The sequence below is a fragment of the Heloderma suspectum genome, chromosome 4, assembly GCF_057233095.1.
Source record: "Heloderma suspectum isolate Gila_16-S chromosome 4, 16-S_ref, whole genome shotgun sequence".
Taxonomy (NCBI): domain Eukaryota; kingdom Metazoa; phylum Chordata; class Lepidosauria; order Squamata; family Helodermatidae; genus Heloderma; species Heloderma suspectum.
In genome coordinates, this window is record NC_139461.1 from 133,104,789 (window position 1) to 133,129,524 (window position 24,736).

A 24,736-nucleotide genomic window follows, 5' to 3' on the forward strand; every position below is an offset into this window, starting at 1 on the left:
CTCTGCCAATGTTCTCCCCTCCAATGTTGTCTGGTATTCAGAATCTTCCATCAATTTCTCTAATCCCTTTTTAAGCCATCTAGGCCACTGACCATCACCCACATCTTATGGCAGCCAATTTGGTAGGTTAATGTTGTGTCATGTGCAGTAGTACTTCCTTTTATCTGTCCTGAATAAATGGCTGATCAGTTCAAGTGGGCACCCCAGGTTTCTAATTTTATGAAAGAGAGAACCCTATATCAGTCTTTTCTGAATCATGTATAGTTGCATAAATATACCATTTCTTTTTCTAAATTAAAAAGCCCTAAACATGCCAGGAAGCTCAACCACATAGGTGTACCTGCACCAGTATGGGAGCTGAATCTGTGCAAGAGCAACAAAAAAGGCAATGGCACCTATACAGGTAAGGAGACATAAAGGGGTTTGCTGCTTTTGCTTCTTCCACAATGTTCCATCAAACTAAAGTTCTTAGGAAAAGACACTCCATGGAATCCAGATAATTTCAAAGAAAAGCGCTATCAACTCAACCCTAAATGCAACAATCCAGAACCATTAGTACAAGCAACAGCTATAACAAGTGACCCTTCCCTCCCACAGCCAACAATTGGATCCTCTGCCACACCATCAACCGGATATTAGGTACCATACACAAATAACTTTAATTGATTCCAGCTATATAGCAAATTTCTTGTCCATCTTAAGAACTTCTGGGTTAGATGTTTTGTCCTTGAAGGTAAAGATATCTCAAAATTATACTTAGAAGAGTTGATCCAAATTTGGACACTTGCTATTTTATTTAAAAGTTCAACATTATGTCTGAGATACCAACTTTTCATAATTTGTTGCATTTGTTGAGGGGAAATGTTGCTGTCTACGCACATGAGGGGACAGGAGCTCACTGCAACATTAAGCAAATACAGTGGTTTCCCTGCTTCGTTTGGGAGAACCTTGGGTTTCTTGAAAAATGAATCAGGTGTCCTTGTACAAGAAGATCAGCACTGGTGGACATATTTCCACTGAAATTCTCTCCATCCCTAATCCCCTCCTATGATGTGTGGAGTGCTGTTCCAGATGCATGCACAGCTCACACAGAGCAATGGTGAAGCCCAACAGGCCTAGCCAATACCCCAGGCAAGCTCAGTGTGCGTGCTAGAAAATTCCCAAGAATCCTCTGCAAAAGGCAGAGACTCCACAGGCCTATCTGTAAGGGCTCCTTGGCTGACAGGTTCAAGCAGAAAGGGATCCCTGAGTAAATCTTATCCCAACCTGAGAAGTCATTCCTCCACACTTTAACCATCAAATACAGTTTTAATTGTAACATCACACAAGAACTCTGCTTTCAATTCGCATTAGACCCCAATGTTTTTACTAATCAAAACCTACTCAGCAGCTAAACATTCTGGGATCTGAAGCCAACATACACATCACTATCCTACTGCAATTAAGGAAGTAACGAAAGCAAGATGTTCCCTATTCCTCAAATTCTCTACAGATGCATCATGCTGGCAAGCTCTAGTGCAACTGAAGAACCCTTCCTTAAAAGTGAAGTTTAATTCAAGCCTGTCCAAGTAATATTTTCAGGAACTGCATGCCATGCGCGAGCCAACTTCCACCCTGGAGTCCAGAAACACAGGGAAGCCTCATTCATCAGACATTCTCCTTCTGCTTATATTAGTCAGAGATATTATACAGCCTCCAGGCAAACGTTCATTCTACAGATTCTTCCCCGGCTGTCTATAGCAAAAGCCTGAAGCACCAGCCAGAAATGCTCACAGTTGTTCAAATGAGAGAAAAGGGGAACTATGCTGCTTTGTGTAAAAGGAAGAATTGGGGGGGGGGGGTTTAAAACGTCATCAGATATTTCACTGCAATGCTGAGTAATGCATGCAAGTTTCGTATGGTGCCTCAAAGAGGCCAGTGGAGGTGTGTAATACACCTGATCTCTCTAACATGGTTAAAGAGAGCAGGAGTGGATAGAAGCATCATCATGTGGTCCTTCCCTTCAGGCAGGAATTCTCAATGGCCTTTAATCATAATGAAGGCTTCTGTTGGCACTGACTTTAGCCCTGGCTCCTCCTTAATGAGAATTTACTAACCAACCAACATTGTTAAGACATTTGGAGCATGTCTGCCTGCACTGGGCCAACATTTTTCCATCTAAGTATTCCCTGTTGATTCAAAAGAACCAGATGTAGATTTTATGAGTATATTCTGGCTATGCACATTTCTTGCTTAGCAGATACTGAAACTAACATTTGGTTTTTCTGGCCATGTTAAGGTTTGCCCAACATAAGGAGGAGCCAAATTACACCATAAACTTAGGGACTGGACAGCAAAAAAAAAAAAAAAGCCATTATAAAATTAAGCTGGTTAATCATGTACAATTTAAGGTTGAATTACTCTTTTGTACATTATTCCTTGTTTTTGTTCTAATGAATTTCGCTAGGAATAAAAAGACAGACATTTTTGAAATCAAGGAAAAGCCAGAACGCTTGAAAGCTGGATCTGCAAGCACTCCTGCACATAACATGTAATTATGCTGCCAAGTTTTTTGATAAACTGATAACCTTTCCTCTTACCTATAAATTGCCCCACTAATCACTTACACACACACAGTTCATATGTAGCCAGTGAGGGTTGGAGACAGATTATAGAAGACATAAAAGGCAGGATATAAATCTAATTAATTAATTAATTAATAGAAACTGCTTTATACTGAATGTAACCACAGGCCCATCTAACCCAGTTCTGGCTATTCTGTTCAGTAGCAGCTCTCCAAGTTCTGAGGCAGAGTTCTTTCCAGTCCCGCTTCCCAAGGTCCTGTATGTCCAGGCAAGACAGCAAGGAAAAGGGGAAACAATGCCTCTATCATACCACCCTTCAACTTTCTTAGGAACAATTGTGTCTCTAGCTCAGGTGTGTTCCAAGGAAGTGCTTATCCAATAGGTTGGCAGATTGAATCTCATTTTCTCTCATCCTTATGCTTTGTAGTTGCAGAGCCTTTGTAGTTACAAAGCAGCATCCCAAAACCCAAGTTGAGAAATTGACTTATTTCAGACATCACACCAAACCATGGTTTGAGCTAACCATAGTTCAGAACCCAAACAATAGTTTGAGCTTTGAAACGTACAGGAAAGTCAACATTTTGAGCTGCTCAACTGCTTTCATTTTCCATCCACATCCTAGTCTCTAGGGACAATGGCCTTCAGAGGCAGAGCAACAACTGTAAGCATAGTTTCAATCCAAACATCATGCCAAACCAAAGTTTGCAAACTCATTTCAAACCATGGTTTCCAATTCTGGTGTGCCAGCCACTCGCAAACCATGGTTTGTCAACTGAAACATCACACTGAATAATACATAATCTTTCTTAATTACAATTTGATGTGAAGTCTGAATTGAGACATTCTGCTTTGTGTATAAGAATATGGAAGAGTACAGAGACTTGTTCTAGTCACTACTGTATTTTCTTATCTGTCCCAATAAGATTTAATCTCACTGGTTCTCCAGCAAAGGGGTGAAGTGTTATTTCTGCTTCCTGGAATATGTGCAGCAAACTATTGATGCCCTTCACACAGTGCACAGCAGCATAGGAAGTACTTCCGCATGGTGCAATATGAGAATACCACAATGATGTGGAGGAGGCTGATAACATGGGACTACTACTGAACTGTTAAAATGTAATTAGCAAGAGAAGAAAGCTGAAGAGCCGAAAATGTGTGTGTTGGAGGAGAGAGAACAATGCTATCTATGACAGGTCTTAACTGCCTTGTTATTAAAACAAACTGGATGCATCACCTTAATGGAGCCAATATACTACTGATCTTCAGAAGTTTTATTTTTTGCAATCTCTCTCTCTCTCTCTCTCTCTCTGAGGAGGAGCAGGAAGAGGAAGGAGGGGGGGAGAGATTGAGTTTAAAATAGCTACATATTTAGCTTACCACTGGCAAATTAATGCTTTTAGTAGATTCCCCCCAATCCAGCAGGGATGAGATGAACTACCCTTTAGTCCAGTTGTCATTACAGGCACAAGCCTCAGGCTTGCACACTCTCCCCATTCTCTACATGTAAGGGGAAGAGAAGAGAAACTTTTGTTCACAGTTTGCAACAAGCCATTGCTTCCTCCTTTGTCCAGTTATGGTGACACTGAAGTTTATGCAAACCATAGTTAGTTCACAAGCCAGGATCCTCCATCTATCCATTCATCTAAAATCTTGCACATGGAAAACTAGATTATCAGAGAGGCCAAGCCAAAACTCTTCTTCTTGACATAGTTTTCTATGTGCAAGGAATCTGTTATATGGGAAGACTTCAGTCCCGACAACCACACACCTCTGCAACACGGAAGTACAGTCCAGCCACAAATTTGTGTTTTTTCTCTCAATAGAAAAGTCATTTGATGTGGGTCTTTCAGGCCTACCACCTTATCTGTTGTTTCTGAAAACTAGGCCTAAGCCTGAACATAATTTTTAACCACAGCAAAGCCTTTTTATATGAACTGATTTTGGTCAGCAAGGGTAATCAAGAAGCTGCAGGTTTAATTGTTTTAATGTAGATTTTGATTATGTCATTATGATGGCCAACTCCTCAGCCCTCAGGCCACTGGGTTGACCATCCCTGTTTTATGGAGTCTCCAATACAGCTTTCTTCAATTTAACAGCTAGGGATAAGGAGGGCTAGAAATCCAAGTAATCCAATTAGGGTTGAAATGATAGCAGAAAATGGCAAAATATTACACAGATGATACTTTTGCCCAAACAGTGGCAGGAACAACCAAATCACTCAGGAGGTCAATTTCTGATGGACTCAACGCCACCCTAATTCATCAGAGAATCACTGATGCGGAGACAGGCAGCCGCTGTCTTCAACAAACTGATCTGAGCAAATCACATAATATGACAGCAGCACCACATTCAAAATTATACCTGTCAATTTTGTGACAAACTAAGACCTATTTTGGGGGGATTCAGTGTTTCTGTTTTAAATCTACCAGTAGAAAACACACATGTGAATGTGAAAAAGCTACTAGTCGGGAAAGATTTGCATCAAGAGCTTCTGATACAAACTGGGAACCTGTGGAAGACACACTGTTTAGGGAGAGAATGAAAACATGAGGCACTCTGGATCAATAGGCCACCTTAGTCATTGTTAAAATTGCCAGAGCCTACACATTGTCATCTAATAAGCTTGGGAAGTCGGTACCTACAGGGATCTCTAAAGCTGCCTGAGCATGTGTGTGGGGCTGGGGGTGTCCCCTCCACACTCTACTACTGAGGGGCATGGGCACCCTTCAGTTATTTTAAAGAGGCTGGCAGCTTCTCAATGGTTAGCTGGTGGGCAAGATGCATTAATGGTGTTGGGAGGTAACACAAAGTTAGAACTGCCAAGAATTCTGGCACGTCGTTCTCAAGCAGTGTGGTCATTTATGCTGCCCACTTGTCCCCCACTTGGCTCCTACCACCAGCAGGAATGGCTAAACTAACCAGAAACTAGCCAGGAAGCAAAAGCATCCTGTTACATCCAAGCCTGGATCCTCGTTTGCTGCTCTCCTAACAAGGCAGGAACAGGAAACCAACTTCAAAGCCTGGCTTCAGACTTCAGTTTGTTAGGGGAGTGACCGTCCCAGAATGGATGTAACTTTTGCTTCCTTGTTAGTTTCTGGTTTGTTTAGCTCAACCTTCCCCAACTTGGTGCCCTCCAGATTTTTGGACTTCAACTCCCATCAGCCCCAGCCAGCATGGCCAATGATTAGGAATGCTGGGAGTTGAAGTCCAGAATATCTGAAGGGCACCAGGTTGGGGAGGCTGGTGAGAGGAGCCAAGCAGGGGCAGTCTGGCAGTGTGTGCCAGCATGCTGCTTATGAATGATAAGCCAGAATCCTCAGAAATTCTGGCTTATTATCTTGACATCTGAACATGGCTAGTGTCATCTTTTCAAACTGCTGCTTCTTCCTCTGTCAGACCAGCTTTGGCTGCTGATGCTTCTGTTATTTATTTATCAGTCAACTGTGCCCTGGCTATGCCATTTTCCTACTCTTTCCATTAACTTATGCTGAGGGGCTAGGTGCTCCCCACACCACCCAAATCTAACAGTTGCTTGGAGGATTCATTTCTCCCTCATCCAAGCTCAGGATCTCTGACTAGGCTTTTTTGCTGAGAATCAACCACCACTTTGCTGAGTGCTGAAGCTCAATCCTTCATTAGTTCTCTCCCTTTGCAAATCTCTAGCCGCCATTTTCTTATCTGCAGTAATGATTTACTATATATGTACTGCAGAGACAGACAGACAAATTCACCCATAGATCTACTCACTGAGCTGCAGTAATGTCTTCCCTTCTCAACTTGTAATTTAACATTTGTTTTTGGCCTTGGTTTGCAATTTGAACAAAACAAGGTCAATAATTGCTTTAATCTAGTCAAGTGGTGCCTGCCTGAATGAAAAGGGATCAAAGTTCACTGGCTGAGATCTTTGCTTTCCCTTAATTTCTGCTCATCTTCTTAGCAAAGGCAATGTATAGCAAGAGCACTGGCTTTTTAAAAAGGCTTTGCACGCATCTGCAATACACCACCCCCTAACACTAGGAGCTATGAACTAACCTGTTGTACATCCTGTTGAAAGACACACAGCTGAAGCCGTTGATGTAGGCGGACCTTTCGATGCTGCCAGATGTTCTCCAGCTGTCTCTGGTGATGCAGTACTTCATGAATAACATCTAGGACATGGTGCACTGCCTTGGAGTAGTTAGCTGAAGCGGTTAGAGAGTCTGAGCTTCCAGGAGTCAATGGTCGTTGCAGTTTGTCAAGTAGCGACTTCCCATCTTGGCTCATCTGTTCAGCAAAATAAGAATTTAGGTGCTTGCTCACAGGCCTCATACTTCCAGTGTACGCCATTTGAACTTCCCTTTTCCTTCTCTGTCCATGAACACCTGACACCTCCCCCAAGCATGAAAAAGCATGTTAGTGCTTATTACGGATAAAATCCGAACATCAGTGTCTGTGCAAGGAAGAACTGCAGATTTTCCCTTTCAGCCACAATCACCCCCACTGCAACAAATACTACCTGTAGAGAATCTCCTAAGCTACAGGGCTTGGGCTGGGGGGGGGGGAGGCAAGGGAATACAGTGGGAATGGAAGCCCTCCAATCTCATATGGAGCACCATGCGTGGTTTCTTGAATCCAGGCCTAGAAAAGCAGGCACCATTAAATCCAGAGCTGTTCAAATGCAAATAGCTTTGTCACTTGCTCTGTTTTGCTTATTATTATTACTTTTTAAACATAAACATTTTAGAAGCTCTTCTTCATGGACCAGGCAGTAAGGCTATCAACCTGCAAGATTTATCCTACAAAGTATTTCACAGATACCTTTCAATGAGTTATTAAAATTTTACAAGACATAATTAATATTTGATCTCTGAATACAGCTGGCCAAAGAGTAGCAGTGGATAGATACAGTGGAATAGCTAGTTTTATTTATTGATTACATTATATTCAAGACTGAGAAACAAAAGGTGGTTTAGATGCAGCACCGGACTATTGTGGAAAAGTGCCACTGTTGCCAAATAAAATTATTCCGCCAGTTATTATTACCTGTCGTTTGATAGTTACGCTTTAGGCCAAGTGTAACAACCATATCAGTGTGTTCCAGCTGTCATGGTATCACTGAAGATTAACACTAAAATGTAAGGCCCCAAAAAGGTTTCCAGATGGTCAGATGCCTCTGGCTGACTGTAGTTAGTTACAAGTTCTGACAGAACTACCACCTGCAACTTCCTTGTCCTCTCTGGTGCTGCCAAAAGAGCCCTCATGCCACAGAAGCCTGAGCAAGCGGATAGGGACAGAGCATATGTGTACCAGAATGGGTCCCTCCAAACGACTAAGCTAAAAGCTGCTACAGGCAGATGGAGTCTTCTGACCAAACAGAGGCTTTAAGTCCCTCTGTGTGAATTAGGCCCAAGACATACGTAGTGATGATTACCAAACATCAGTTTCTTCTTTCTGAATTGTGAAGTAGTCAAGGAATCGAATCCACTCTAAACTGATTTGATTGGAAAGTTTTATCAACATCTAGCTTGAATGAACTGAATGAGCATTGCTTAAAAGTCCAGTCTTATCAGGCTAGGTGCTTCCAGTGGCTTAGCCTGTAGAAGAGCCTTAAGATTTTAGTAAACCTGGTTACTTTGTCCATCTATCTTCAAAGAACAGCCAAATATCAAGCATGACAGGTGGCAGCAGTAATTTTTCACTCAGTAATCAATCCAATGCTTGAGTGAACACATCTTTTCGTTACAATTTATTCAATTTTATTGAACAAGAGAAAAAATGTGGTTCCCTTCATCTTCATAGTTCCTTTTTATATATGTAGAAATGGAGTTCTAATTTCTTTCCTGCTTCATATCAGTGAAAATAAATGACTATGTATCATCAAGCTTGTCTACGTATCATACAAGCTTGTCTTCCTCCCCTTTGAAGCACATTCTAGCAGGTCAAAGAAAGAGTTTTCCAGCAAGATATTGCCATTCCTTGGGAGTTTAGTTTTTAAGTGTGAAAAATATCCACTCATATTTACATTACTGACAGAGTCAAGTCAAATAACTGTTTTTATTGAGGGAAAATACATGAAATGTTGCTGGATTATACTACTTAAAACTAGACAGGATCAAGTATTTGAATGCTCACACACAATTAAAAAATGACATTAACATTTAGAAATGAATGATAGGAGAAAGATTTGTAGCATAGCCTGCCTACACACACACACACACACACACACACACCAATCAGAAGAAACATGCAAATATTGTAAATCCCACCTTCAGACTGGATACAGTCCATCAACAGATGCATCACATGGGGCTGCTGATGACAAGTTTTACCCACACGTTGGGAATTATTTTGCTGTATAAAACAGGGGTGTGCATAACTGCATTTAAAAAAAACATGTGTGTGTGTGTGTGTTTCTTTTGAAGTGCTTACTTTGGAAGAAGGTGTGGACGAAGTAGTTGTCAAACAATTTTAAGTGAGGTTCTGGAACGTTTAGTACATGTTTGCAATGTGGTGGTGCCCTCTTCTGCCAGGCATGCTGGTGAGCAGGTAACCTGTATTAGAGCCACTGGCTATGTCCATTCACTTACTTCCACACAAGCACATTCTTCAGGCCAGGCCCTGACGAGCCTCCAGCACTTGGCTCCTGTACAGCAAGGGCAGCTGCACCATTTATCTAAGGCAGCCTTCCCCCACCTGGTGCCCTCAAGTTGTTTTGAACTTCAACTCCCATCAGCCCAGCCAACAAGGCCAGTTGTTAGGAATGCTGGGAGTTGTAGTCCAAAACATCTGGAGGGTATCGGGTTGGGGAAGGCCAATTTAAGATGAGCAGAATAGGGCTGGGCTGCCTGGCTATTACTTATACCAGTGCTTTTCACTGCAAGGTCCAAGGGCAGCTCCCAGTCACCTCAAATGTGGTTCTCCGCCACTCCCTCATTCTCTCACTTACTCCGGTTTTGCAGGGGTTCTCTAGATTTGCCTTGTTATTTGTTTTAGTGGTGGGCTGGCTGCTGTGATCTGGGTGACTGGAGGTGGTTTTGGGGGGGTGAGGAACAGGAGACCCGACACCCATCTTGCTGTGTGTGTGTGTGTGATGGGGGTGGGGGAGGCCAATAGGCAAAGAGCAAAGTGATTGGCTTGCTGCAGTATTGCACTATGTAGGCACTGGAGGAGAAACTGAATCTGTGGGCAAAACAGAGAGAGCGTGCACAATGTGGTGCTGCACTAGGAGATTTTGCAGCACTGAGTAGAGCAAAGCACTCCCTCAGTAACAAGAAGAAAATCCATCCCAACCCAAGGACCAAGTGAGCCTGTTGGAATCCTAAAAAAAGATATTGCTGGAAAAAGTGCAGAAAGGGGCAACTAAAATGTTCAAGGGGCTGGAGCAACTCCCCTTGATTGAGGCAATGAGGAAAGGTTGCAACATGTGGGACTGTTTAGCTCAGAAAACAGGTGTGTAAGGGGAGACCTAATAGAGGTGTACAAATTCACACATGGTGTGGAGAAAATGAACAGCGAGCCATTTTTCTCCCTCTCTCACAATACTAGAACCCAGTGGGGTCATCCCATGAAGCTGATTGGTGGGAGATTCAGAATAGATAAAAGGACGGACTTCTTCACACAGTGCATAGTTAAACTATGGAATTAATTACCATAAGATGCAGTGTTGGCTAGCCACTTGGATGGCTTTAAATGGGATTGGACAAATTCCTGGAGATGAAGGCTAGTAATGGCTACTAGTCCTGATGGCTATATGGTACTTCCAGTATCAGTTGCTGGGGAATACAGGCAGGAGGATGCTGTTGCTGTCATGTCCTGTTTGTGGCTTTCCTGCAGGCAGCTAGTTGGCTACTGTGTGAATAGAATGCTGGACTACATGGAGACTTGGTCTGATCCAGCACAGCTCTTCTTATGTTCTTAATTTGCCTACCTGGTGACTGACTGATGAGGCCTTGTTTGGACAACGTAGAGGGGCATGGGAATGAGAGGCCTAAAAAGGCCTCCAGCTAAGTCTGCTGCACAGCATCACTACTTGACTGGGGGGGGGGGAGCGTGAGAGGAGAGACCCCTTCCACAGCTGAAGAAAGGCCCCCCTATGGCCTCGGTAGTGGTGCTTGGAGCCAAAGTGGCTTCTACTTGAAAAATAGTGGCTGTCCATTTCTTACAGTGGAAAAAGTAGCTGGGTTTGTATCAATATATGCTGTTAGGAGTGTGTTGATTTACCTCTGCCAAGACAACTCCAAGTTAGAGATATGACTTTCGTACTGTGAGCAAAACTATACATTGGGCTGGCCATTCCATGAACAGATGGGCTCCTTCTGCTCATGGATTAAAAAGAGACTCCCCATTGGAGGAAGGGGGTGGGGAGGCAATTCCTCCTTCCCCCTGCAGCCCCCAGTATCGTCTCTCATGCTGCTTCAGAGGGTTCCCCAGCTCTCCAGAGCAGGTTTTCAGGAACTGTGAAGACTGCCTCCCACCCTGCTCCTCCAACATGAACGCAACTTCTCTAAACCCTACTTTGGATCCAACCCAATACTTTCAGAGTCTGTTCAGATGCTGATTATATCCTCTGTTCCGCAGAACCTCCATGCATAGTGAGATCAAGAGTCAGTTTCAAACTCCTTCCTAACCCCTTTCACGGCACTCCAACAGTAATGCGAGCAAATTTATATCAACACAGGATCCCACAGACTCTGTGATACAGAAACCACCTTTCTCCTGCTCTAGATCTCATCACACGGAGATTCTAGAGAATAGAGCCAGGCAACAATAAAAAAGGAAGGATTTTTTAAAAATAGACCCAACGGAAGAGCGCCATCACCAGCACCATATTTCTGTTGCTTAGTGATAATTAGAGCAGAAGCAGTTGTGATCACTAATGTAAAGGGAGCTTTAAAATGCTAGACAAATAAGTCATTGAAAATGTGACATAAATTTCAGCCACCACATTTAAAATTCGTAGCCTTGCAAGCCAACACAAGGCAGGAACAGCCCAGTTCTTTGGTATAATGAGAAATGTTGGACATGCATGTTTTTCTGCTATTCACAGGTTGGGGGCATAGAAAATACTTCTTTGCCTCCCCCACACCCCAGCCAAATGAATCCAGAGAGTTAAGATGGCTACCGATCAAAGTTCACTGGGACATGGTAGCAGCCTGAAGGGAGAGAAAGGCTAAAAACCTTAGACTGATTCCTCTTGTGGTCAGTATATACGGCGGAAACCCAATGCTTTATTAAAACAGGCTGTTTTCTGTGTAAGAGGTGCTTCTCAAGGTTCTTGTTAGGTGATACTGGGGTGGAGCAGAAGACTGGTATAGAGCTGGACAATATTAGGAGTTATCCAAAGGAGATCAGCCCTACTTCACAAGTACCTGGTGGGAACAGAACTATCATCCTACTTGTCTTCCCTCAGCCCCCAGTGCAAGAACTACTATGAAGATTTAGGAAGAGCACAGGCTACAAAACTTTCTATGTGTACTATGACAGGTAAAGCAAATAATACATCTCTTAGCAAGGAAGGCAACCTGGGTAAAAACTAAATGCATACATTACCTCAACAGAATACAATGACAATTATAGCTTGCATGTTTTATTGACAGTTAATGCATCTAATATAGCTTCCTCCTCCCCACCCAAAATTGTGAATCAAAACCAATATTTGATATGAGAAACTAACTGAATATAAAATGAATAAAAAAAAGGTAAAGGTGTTGCCAACCAGTCGTGTCCGACTCCAGGGTGCGGTGCTCATACCCGTTTCTAAGCCAAAGAGCCAGCGCTGTCCAAAGACGCTTCCGTGGTCATGTGGCTGGCATGACTGAACACCGAGGTGCACGGAACGCTGTTACCTTTCCCGCCAAGGCGGTACCTATTTATCTACTTGCAATTTCTTGCTTTCGAACTGCTAGGTTGGCAGGAGCTGGGACTGAAGACGGGAGCTCCCTCCGTCACACAGCACTCGGGTCTCGAACTGCTGTCCTGCTGACCTTCCAGTCTGCAGTTCAGCGTCTTAACCACTAAGGCACCGCGGCCTCTGTATGCTATTTCATACAGAGGCAAACATGAGAGTTTACTACAGGTGTATACTCAACAGGGAACTGCAATCAAACACAACTCCCTGACAAATGAATCTGCATGACACATTTGCAAATCATGTACTTTAGGTGTACACTTCAAACACCTTTATGTACACCTAAAAAAAATTAAAGCTTCCAGAGCAGTAGCTAAGTTCATCTGCTAAAGCAAAAATGAAGACTCCTGTAGCATATTTAAAGAATAACATTTATTATGGCATTTTGTAAGATGCATGCAGTGCTATCCTCAGCTGGCAGGGTACACACGTAGGTGCAGAGAGGATCCACGCATGAGTGTATCCACTGTTTGCTACTACTTTTTTACCCTCTGGCTCCATGTGTGTACAGACCAGCCGACTGAGGGTAACACTTGCTGCTTCTGATGAGGCAGACTGTCGCCCCAAAAGTTTATGCCCCAATAAATATGTTATTCTTTAAGGCGCTACAGGACTGTATTGTTTTTGCTTAAAGGTGAGATATGTGAAGTAGCCCTCACATTATTGTTAAGTACTGCAAACAATCCACTTTAAAACAGGGAAAATAATGTTGCCTACCTCCGAATAGGCCAGAGTAATATGCTCATATATCCCTTGGTGATGGTGGATGGCATCCTCCAAGTCCTGCAGCTCCGAGGGAAGCTCAACCTCACCACAGGCCTTACACCAGGAATCCACATTGCTCATATACTAGAAGGAAAGAAATGTCCAGTCATTCACAACCAAGCATAACTTAAGAGACAGCATTAGGTTTCATTGGGCAAATAAGGGTGATTAAAGAGTAAGCCAGCCCTTTCGAAGGTAATCTTTTTATCCATTGTCTTGATACACTGCCTTTAAACCCCTGCGTTCTGCTATCTAAAGAGTGCTCAGGCTATGGGAAAAAGCAGGGAAATTATTGGGAATCTTTTCAACTGGCATGTAATACCAAGTCAAACTTATCCCCCGCAACCCTGCGCCCCACTTCAACTTGTCTAAAGGATTTGCTGTGTTCAAAAAAGAAAAGGAAAGAAAAGGAAGAATTACACATTTATTTCGCTGTCCTCTGCAAAGGAGAGGCCATTGTTCAAAAAGGAAAAAGGAAAGAAACACTTTAGCAAAATGAGAACTCTTTGTTAGCCGTGGAGGGGCTTGGGAGAGGACGTAAACACATATGGAAGCACTAAAACAATCTGAAGCCAAACCTCAATTCACATGTGAAATAGGACAGTTCTAAATGCATCCAAAAAATCTTTGAAGGGTTCAGCTGCAATCTCTGGCAGCAAAAGATCCTATCCAGTCATGTGTCTTCATAGTCCTCACTACTAATACATACTAAAACAAATAGATACATGAAGTTAACTAGATAGCTTCTGTTCCACAGCCCGTTCCCCTGTGGAGAAAGCACTACAATTAAGCACCCAAGCATACAGCAGGAGGAACAATTAATGAGGCTAATACAATTAGCCCCAAACAGACTCCTCAGGGTTCTATTTTTATTTTTCTTCAAGTTGCATTTACACAGGGAAAAATGCTTAAAGAAAAAAAGACGACGGCGACTCTCCTCTTACTCAGGTCAGCACTTACACCACAATGGCCAGGCACACTGGGGGACAGTGGGCACATCATTCGATCGTAAATTGGATACAGGTGAGGCATGCTTTGCTCAGCAACTCCATATTATAGACTTGCGCTTCTGAGATAGAAATATGGTCAAACTGGGAAAACCTTCCTTTAAGACGATAACAAAAATGCATAGCGAGCGTGAGTAAGAATTCAGAATTATGCCCACCATCAAGTTATGCCCATAATACACCAGGGTTTAATAGAGTGGCACACATCTCTTTCACCTGGGCTCGTTAAGAGGACAGCACTATGGTATTACTTAGATAAAGTAAGTACTATTTTAAAAAGCGAAGGAACCACAGCTTAAAGCTGAGAAGCAGGCCAGACCCTGGAACCTTCTACTATTTCCAGTGGAGGCAGGAGAAAATGGCTGGCTCTATAGAGGAACTGGGATGCACTCCCTCTTCCAGCCTCCAGTACAGCCAGACTACACGTTACGCTCATCATGTAGCGTGTCGCTGAGGGTTAGCTTTTTCTTTACTCTAATGAAAATGTGTGTGGCCCCCTTTTGAATTGGGACCACCATGTGCTGTGGGGTGGGGAGGATTAACCTCACCCCCATGTGCATGAGGATTAACAAAAGGAAAAAAGTCTCCATTGATACCAATTGAGGCTTTTAAAAATGTTGTCTACCCCCCCCCCCCCATGATGGGAGGATTTCAGAAAGCAAACCATGGGGAGAGAAGCTGTAATCCTCTCCATCTGGCACATGGTGCTGCTGAGCCAAATCAAGGCTGCATGCGCTTAGAAGAAAGAAAAAGCTAAACCTCAATGTCACACTATGACAGCATGACCAATGGTCAGGAATGCTGGAAGCTGTAGTCCAAACATCTGGAGGGCACCAGGTTCAGGAAGGCCACACTGCGAGATTAGCGAAACATGGTGTTTGGCTCATAAAATCTTTCTTCAAGGAACCTGCCTCCTAGTAGACAGAGATCACCCCCAGTGCCTGAACTTGCAAAAGTATGGACGAGTACTAAACCCTTCAAAGATGGTAGATGTGGAATATACAAATCTGCCTTATACTGAGTTAATCTATTGGTCCACCTAGCCCATGGCTATATACTCCCAATTAGCAGCAGTCCCAAACAGGTGTTTTTCCAAGTCCTGTTGCCTTTTTCCTAGAGATCCCAGAAATAAAAGAACCTAGGAGTTTCTGCATGCAAACAATGTATTCTGCTCCTGAGCTATGCCCTCTCACATAATATTTAGCATTTTTATAGCTTTTCACATCTCACATCTCATTACCCCTGACCAGTAATCCTGTAAGATAGGCCAATATGATCAGACAGCTAATTTGGGCAGGCTGTGATACCTAAATCTTTTGATTCGCACCTCAGTCTTTGCCACTGCACTATACCCGTTTTCAAGGAAGACTGACATGCTCAAAACTACTCTTTGGCTGAGCTAGGATTTCAACCCTAATCTTCCATATTTTCAGGCCACTGCTCCGTTGTAAGCAAAAGCAACACATTACAGTGTTAAGATTAAGATTTGGGAGAAACTTTTACATCTGTACCATATTCATGCCTTTTTGACACCACCAACAGCTACATGGAATTTGGCAGGTGCAGCTGCCTTAACACAAGTGGGAGAACAGCTGCCCCTGCCAGAATCACCTCTTCTACAAAAAGAACTGAAGGTAGAGGAGCCTTTTCATATTGTCAGCAATGCCTGCCCATAGAGTGGATCAGAGAGTGCTAAACAGAAAGCACTCTGGAGAAAGCTATATCTGGCATGCTCTGTGTTCAGCAACAAGCAGAGCTATTGATTTCGGCCTTCTGTGTGGCTGGGTTTTGGCAGGGAGGCTCCAGTAATGTTATCTGCTATTTTGTGGTGGAGGAAAAACAGAGATACTCAGGAGCTGTTATTTATTTGTTTACAGTAATTGTATACTGCTCCGTATCTAGAACAGATTTCAGAGTGGCGAACACAAGAGATAAAACAATAAAAGGATAAAAAGATTACAACACTAGATTAAAATTATGCTGTTTTAAAAAACAGAATATCAATAGAAACTGTGACTGGTCAATTAAGGAATGCCTCCTGGAACAGCGCTGTTTTCAGCAGGCACCGGAAACAACACAGTGTTGGTGCCTGCCTGACCTCCAGGGGCAGGGAGTTCCAAAGGAAGGGGGCCACACAGGAGCCTCTCCCCAAGGGCCACAAACAGACTATGGGTCACGGATTGCCCACATGTGTCAGGAATGAATCTGAGCGTGTGGAGATGTCTGGCAGCTCAGATTCAGAATCAGCATGGGAACAGCCAGAACAGAGGGAGGCAACCTCCCCAGGGAGCCCAGATATGGCGAGACTTTCTTCCCAAGACCCTGACACACAGACCCTGACACACAGGCTGAACGGCTCCTCCTTTCCTCCACCATGAGAACGCAAATTTCGGGGAGGGGGGGCAAGAGCATGACTTGAGGAACGTGAGTGTCGCAGAGTGAAGCAGGAAAAGTTCGGGGCAGGGCTCAGACGCTCCACCAGGTTGGCTACTCGCAATAGCCAACACAGGAGGGAGCCACCCTAAGGGAGAGGCATCCCTGCGAAGCCAGTCTGGTTGTGAAGTTCATGCCCAGACTGCTGGCAACTTTCCTAACTTCTGCTTCATATCCTCTATTGATATTCATAGATGTGTGGATTAGCTGGTTCATTGCAGTCTGAGAGTTTCCTAGAATCTGCATTTGTAAAGAAGCTAGTCGTTAACCAATAAAGTACTGTTAGCCTGGAGCTCTGTTTCCTGGAGTGTTGATTGCGAAAGAAGAGGAGGAACTTCTACAGCAGGGGTGGGGAACCTCTTTCAGCCCAAGGGCCAAACTCAATTTTGGAGAAGCTCTCTGGGGCTACATTCCAATGGTGGGTGGGGCCAAAGGCAAAAGGGTGAGGCCCAAAATACAAAAAATACCAGCATATTGCAGCTTAAAGCTCTTCCTGCCAGTAACTATGCCTTAGGAGAGGCAACTCAACCTTTTTTTTGGGGGGGGGAGCTTGGAAACCACCAAATGATTGGGGGCTGGGGGGAAAGGGGGTGTGGCCATCTGGGAGCCCCAGAGGGCTGAATTTGGCCCCTTGGCCTGAGGTTCCCCACCCCTGTTCTAGAGGGATCAGAACAAAGCTTCTGCTGTAACTGCACTGCCTAGATAGCATTTTAGAAAATAAGGCAGTATAGAAATGTTAATAATTAAGAAGAAACCATTCAGATGGTCAAAGGACACAGCTGAGTATATCTGACTCTTCTCCTTAGCTCAATAAAAGCACAATCAAACAACACCACTCACTGTAATAGAAACAAAACTGACAGGCAGCTCAAAGCTGAGTTTACAGGAGAGCAGCTCATTCCCTTAAGGAAGACACACTCTAGTTATGGAGACAGCCCACTGGGGGATACGAGAAACATTTATGCCTGCTTATCACTAGATCGGGTTTTTAATTCACTTGTGGCTACACATATCTTAGAACTGTTACTTTAAATAACTGAGAATGCCTGCAACTAGAGACCATAGTCAAACGCTTGCCTCCGGTTAAACTTTTAATTTTAGTCTTACATTCCAACGTCCCCGTGTTGCTAGCTATCCTTTACTACCCTTGTGAAATGCTTGATAGATAATGGAGACTGCATGACTGTGATGATGCCATTCAAGTTACGAAAAACATATTTGCTCAAGGAATCACTCTAGTTTATGCTTTTCACTCACCCACAACTCCATTCTGAGACTCCGTAATATGTTTGCCTCACATGGCAAACAAGGCATCACATGGAAAAAAGCATATTTGAGGCTTGTAGTGACCACCAATCTCCAAAGCACTTACCAAGCAGTTACCAGGAGTCTTGCCCTGAGATCCCCTTTCCAGCCTTCTAATTGCTCTATGCTTTGAATAAGGAAAGTGCCTTTCAGATGTTTTGGACTTCAACTCTCATCAGCCCCAGCCAGTATGGCCAATGGTCTGGAATGCTGGGAGTTGTAGTCTTCTGGAGGGCACTAGATTGGAGAAGGCTGAACTACAGTAAGGATGAACGGAGCACTGATACTTTTCTCACTTTGCCCAAAGTGCGGTCTGGAAAGAAGGATCCCAAGTCACAGAGGAACTGACAGCCACTAAAGCCACCAGGTGGCTTTAGGGATTGACAGCCACTACTTTAGGGATTGACAGCCACTACAGCCATCAGGAAGCTTTCCCCTGTGATGCCTTATTAAGAGGCGAACATACAAACTGGGGCTTAGATCTCAAATCCATTGCAAGACTAAATGACACTGTGAGGTCAGTGTCCTGTCACTTGCTTTGTGGAATTACTGACCTGCTCAGCTTTCTGGTGGAAAATGGCCGACATATCCAATAAGGTGCTGCGCTCATCCAGGGCGGCAGCAAACGCTTTCCATTCTTGCTCCAATTGGCTAGCAATCTGCTTGATTTGCTGTGAGGCATAGTGACCAGACTCCACCAAACGGTTGGCTACAGACATGATGCGGTTTATGTTCACATACACATTCTACAAAGAGAGGAGACAAACACATTAGGCAAGAATGCTAAGCATGTTAAACATAAGGACCTCAAAGAGAAATGGGAATCCACCTTGATAGGAACATTTTTTGTTCATATCCTTACATTATTAAAATCAGGGCCGGGGGCATTTCGTGCGAGCACTATGCCCGTCCAGAGTTCAGCATTCTGAGAAAGTTTCCACTTTTATTATTCAAAAACTGCATTACTGCATCATCTATACATGCTCAGAATTTTGTACTAGGCCTTGAATTCAGCATGCTGAAAGTGTCTTCACTTGCACTGATGCTGAATTCAAGGCCAAGCACAAAAATCTGAGTTTGTATAGACAATACTCTAAAGCTAAACTTTCATTAAATGCCAGATAATTCAAACAGGTAAAAATGTGGCATACTACAACTTCCCACCCACCATCACAACTGTTGTGAGCCCTTATAAATGCCACCCTGAACACCCTTGTTGTTCAAACCTGGCATAGGTTGGATACAGGATTTTCTCAGCTGAACCTGTATTACAAAGTAGCATATGGGTGAAGGCCATCTTTTAAATGTGTCAGGCCAAAGTCATTTAACCCAGTATAGGTTAAAACCAGCAAACTGAACTGCATCCTGACCTCTAAACTTCACCTTCTGAAGTCAGTGACACAACTGTGCCTAACAAGAAGGGGCAATTTATTCCCTGGGTGGTTAGAATCATTATGAATAACTCTCTAGAGTGAGTAGAATTGCCCCTCATGAGAATACCATGGACAAAGATTCCAGCCATTAATGTATCATAAGACACCTTCCTTTAATTCAAGGTTCCCAGTACCATTCTTACACTGTAGGCAAATTAAGCATGGGGAAGTAAAAACTAGCAAATAACCCACAGCTCAGACAGCATAGACCAATGGTGACCAGAACACAGATCTCCAGATGTTTGGGAGCTCAACTCCCAGAAGCAACTGCCACCATGGCCAATGGTTAGGAATGCTGGGAGTTGAAGTCCAAAACATCTGGAGATCTACTTTCTACCCACTCCTGCTCTATGTCATCATCTTCCTTGGATAAGAAGACAGAACAAAGGCCTAGTTCCCACTTTAGTAGTAAGCCTGTGTTTGGACAGTACCACTTCAGAATGTAGATAGGGACTCACATGACTGAATGCTCCTTCATTTAAAAACAAAAAACAAAACACTCCTCCACATAGAAAACTAGTTGTCATGGGGAAGGCTAGGTTACCATGCTTCTACTTCATATGTTATTTTTTTATGTGCCCTGGGGGTATCCAGAAGCAGTCTGCAATGGTACAGCCCAATTAGAGCCGTACTTGCAGTCTTTAATGGTACTGCCCAGACACAGGTTTGCCATCTCAGAGAACTAGGCCAAGGTCAAAAGAGAAATATGCAACAACCTGTCATTTGGTGTGAGACATTTTCTAGGATTAGGGGAGAACTAATAGAAACTGCCCCTTCATGGATCACTGCCTTGTTGTGGCGAAGGGGCTTGCATAACTCAGTGAAGCCATAAGCTATGCCGTGCAGGGCCACCCAAGACGGACAGGTCATAGCAGAGAGTTCTGACAAAATGTGGTCCACTGGAGAAGGAAATGGCAACCCACTCCAGTATTCTTGCCAAGAAAACCCCATGGAACCTATCACAAGGCTAAAAGAGATGACGCCGGAAGATGAGCCCCTCAGGTCAGAAGGTGTCCAATATGCTACTGGGGAAGAGCAGAGGGTATTTCCAAGTAGCGCCAGAAAGAGTGAAGCGGCTGGGCCAAACCCGAAAGGACACTCAGCTGTGGATGTGTCTGGTGGTGAAAAGAAAATCCGATGCTGTAAAGAACAATATTGTTTAGGAACCTGGAATGTCAGATCAATGAATCAAGGTAAGCTGGAGGTGGTCAAACATGAGATGGCAAGACTGAACATCGACATCTTGGGAATCAGTGAACTAAAATGGACAGGCATGGGCGAATTTAATTCAGGTGACCATCATATCTACTATTGTGGGCAAGAATCCCTTAGAAGAAATGGAGTAGCATTCATAGTCAACAAAAGGGTGGGAAAAGCAGTACTGGGGTACAATCTTAAAAATGATAGAATGATCTCAGTACGAATCCAAGGCAAACCATTCAACATCACAGAAATTCAAGTCTATGCCCCAACCACTGAGGCCGAAGAAGCTGAGGTTGATCGGTTCTATGAAGACCTACAACACCTTCTAGAACTAACACCAAAAAAAGATGTCCTCTTCATCATAGGGGATTGGAATGCTAAAGTAGGAAGTCAAGAAATCACCGGGATAACAGGCAGGCATGGCCTTGGTGTACAAAATGAAGCAGGACAAAAGCTAATAGAGTTTTGCCAAGAGAACATGCTGATCATAGCAAACACTCTTTTCCAACAGCACAAGAGGCGACTCTACACATGGACATCACCAGATGGTCAATATCGAAATCAGATTGATTATGTCCTTTGCAGCCAAAGATGGAGAAGCTCCATACAGTCAGTAAAAACAAGACCTGGAGCTGACTGTGGCTCAGATCATGAGCTGCTTCTTGCAAAATTTCGGCTTAAATTGAAGAACGTCGGGAAAACCACTAAACCGTTCAGGTATGACCTAAATCATATCCCTGATGAATATACAGTGGAGGTGAGGAACAGATTTCAGGGATTAGACCTGATAGACAGAGTGCCTGAGGAACTATGGACGGAGGTCCGTAACATTGTTCAGGAGGCAGCAATGAAATCCATCCCAAAGAAAAAGAAATGCAAGAAAGCCAAGTGGCTGTCTGATGAGGCTTTACAAGTAGCTGAGGAAAGAAGGGAAGCGAAAAGCAAGGGAGAAAGGGGAAGATATACCCAACTGAATGCAGAGTTCCAGAGAATAGCAAGGAGAGACAAGAAGGCCTTCTTAAATGAACAATGCAAAGAAATCGAGGAAAACAACAGAATGGGAAAGACTAGAGATCTCTTCAAGAAAATTGGAGATCTCAAGGGAACATTTTGTGCAAAGACGGGCATGATAAAGGACAAAGAAGGCAGGGACCTAACAGAAGCAGATGAGATTAAGAAGAGGTGGCAAGAATACACAGAAGAACTATACAGGAAAGATCTGAATGTCCCTGATAGCCATGATAGTGCGGTCACTGAATTTGAGCCGGACATCCTCGAGAGTGAAGTCAAGTGGGCCTTAGGAAGCATTAGTAACAACAAAGCTAGCGGAGATGACAGTATTCCAGCCGAGCTATTTAAAATCCTAAAAGATGATGCTGTTAAAGTGCTGCATTCAATATGCCAACAAATCTGGAACACTCAACAGTGGCCACAAGACTGGAAAAGGTCAGTTTACATTCCAATTCCAAAGAAGGGCAACGCCAAAGAGTGTTCAAACTACCGCACAATTGCGCTCCTTTCACATGCCAGCAAGGTGATGCTCAAAATCCTACAAGCTAGGCTTCAGCAGTATGTGAACCGAGAACTACCGGAAGTACAAGCTGGGTTTAGAAGAGGCAGAGGAACTAGAGATCAAATCGCCAACATTCGCTGGATCATGGAGAAAGCAAGAGAATTCCAGAAAAACGTCTATTTCTGCTTCATTGACTACGCTAAAGCCTTTGATTGTGTGGATCACAACAAACTGTGGCAAATTCTGAAAGTGATGGGAGTACCAGACCACCTTACCTGTCTCCTGAGAAACCTGTACGAGGGTCAAGAAGCAACAGTAAGAACCAGACATGGAACAACCGATTGGTTCAAAATTGGGAAAGGAGTACGACAAGGCTGCATATTGTCACCCTGCTTATTTAACTTATATGCAGAGTACATCATGAGAAATGCCGGGTTGGATGAATCAGAGGTCGGAATTAAGATTGCTGGGAGAATTATCAACAACCTCCGATATGCAGACGATACCACCCTAATGGCAGAAAGCGAAGAGGATCTAAAGAGCCTCTTGTTGAGGGTGAAAGAGGAGAGTGCAAAAGCTGGTTTGAAACTCAACATTAAAAAAACGAAGATCATGGCATCTGGCCCCATCACTTCCTGGCATATAGAAGGGGAAGACATGGAAGCAGTGGCAGATTTTACTTTCTTGGGCTCCAAGATCACCGCAGACGGTGACTGTAGCCATGAAATTAAAAGACGCTTGCTCCTTGGGAGGAAAGCTATGGCCAACCTAGACAGCATAGTAAGAAGCAGAGACATCACCTTGCCGACAAAGGTCCGTCTAATCAAAGCTATGGTTTTCCCAGTAGTAATGTATGGCTGTGAGAGCTGGACTATAAGGAAGGCTGAGCGCCGAAGAATTGATGCTTTCGAACTGTGGTGCTGGAGAAGACTCTTACGAGTCCCCTGGACTGCAAGGAGGTCAAATCAGTCCATCCTAAAGGAAATCAACCCTGAGTGCTCATTGGAAGGACAGATAATGAAGCTGAAGCTCCAATATTTTGGCCACCTAATGCGAAGAGAAAACTCCCTGGAAAAGACCCTGATGCTGGGAAAGACTGAAGGCAAAAGGAGAAGGGGACGGCAGAGGATGAGATGGCTAGATAGCATCACGGATGCAATGAATATGAACTTGAGCACGCTCCGGGAGAGAGCGCAGGACAGGAAGGCCTGGCATGCTATGGTCCATAGGGTCACGAAGAGTTGGACACGACTGAACAACAACAACAACAATAGAAACTATTTTTAAAGGCTCTCCATATACAATAGGCTGTTTTGGTTGAGAAGCTTCCCACAGCTTGGTCAGATAGGTTCAGGGTCTGCACAGCTCTCCCGCCCTGCTCCACCCCAAGGCTCAAAAGTGTCCCTGGGGCCTTACAAAACACCCTTTGGTGATGTTTGCTAAGCTCTCATTGAGCTGTAGAACAACTTCGCAGGGAAAAAACCCATGGGATTTGTAAAGTGTTACAAGCTAGGCAAATTTGTATCCTGAACCAAGGAATCACCAACTTTGCCAATATCGCTAGTTGGCACTGTATTCTCCCATCCCTCATCCCCAAGAAAATAGGTTTAACTCTCAGGAGATGTAGGGCTGCCAGCATCCTGATATCTTAAGAATATGTACTCTTTGCAGCCCAGGAGTTATGCTATCCAAACAAGAGCAGACATAATTACTTCGTGCAAACAAATTTCACGCAAGGGAAAAACCAATGAGTGAAAAGGCTGTTGGGCTCAGATGGTGGTGGCCAACTTTTTGGCAAACCTGTCATATGTCAAGTCCAAAACATGAGTGCACACCACCACTCCAGAATGCACTATGGAACAAACACAGAGCCCCCATGCTTGGAGACATGGCAGAGGTATACAAAATTATGCATGGTGTGGAGAATGTGGATAGGGAGACTTTATTCTCCCTCTCTCATAATGCTAGAATCCCATGAAGCTGATTGGTGGCAGCTAGTTGGCCGCTCTGTGAACAGAAGGCTGGACTAGATGGACCCTTGGTCTGATCCAGCAGGACCCTTCTTGTGTTCTTATTTCACTGTGTTTGTGCCTCAGTGTCTAACTCAGTGGCAGAACACATGTGTTGCATGCAGAAAACCCCAGGTTCCATCTCAGACATCTTGAGATAGGGCCGGAAACAACTCCTCTTTGAAACCCTGGAGAGTTGCTGTCAGTCAGTGTAGACCAACCTTCCCCAACCCTACAGATGAGTTGGACTACAGCTCCCATCACCCCAAGCCATCATGTCCAATGCACTGCTGACTGGGGGTGATAGAAAATGTAGCCCAATCTCTTGAGAAGATTGGAGAAGACTGTTCTAGACAGTACTAACCTAGATGGACCAATGGTTTGACTTGATATAAAGCAACTTCCTGCATTCCTTCTTTTTTTTAAACAAAAGATGTGTACACCTAACAGGTAAAGAGCATTAATTCTTCAATCATGAGCAAGTATAACTGACTGCCCACAGTTTTAGCACTTGCTGTGGGTTTCTGGAAGGATTTAGAGAAATCCCAAGCCGCCCAGACACTGTGTCAATGCCTCTTTCTCCAATCCCACTGTTACCCGTTATTAGAAGCAGAACAG

The 24,736-nt window shown here is 43.8% G+C and overlaps 1 protein-coding gene across 3 annotated transcripts in view; it reads right to left on the reverse strand.

The window, feature by feature from the left end:
* TRIO (trio Rho guanine nucleotide exchange factor) overlaps positions 1–24,736 on the reverse strand; it is a 339,772-nt gene that overhangs the window by 183,436 nt on the left and 131,600 nt on the right. For all 3 annotated transcript variants that reach the window (XM_084850577.1, XM_084850576.1, XM_084850575.1), the window contains exons 7-9: positions 18,515–18,706; positions 13,168–13,299; positions 6,597–6,827 (exon numbers count right to left, since the gene is read on the reverse strand). In XM_084850577.1, coding sequence (XP_084706703.1) covers positions 6,597–6,827; positions 13,168–13,299; positions 18,515–18,706 — 555 coding nt within the window. The remainder of the gene's footprint in view (positions 1–6,596; positions 6,828–13,167; positions 13,300–18,514; positions 18,707–24,736) is intronic.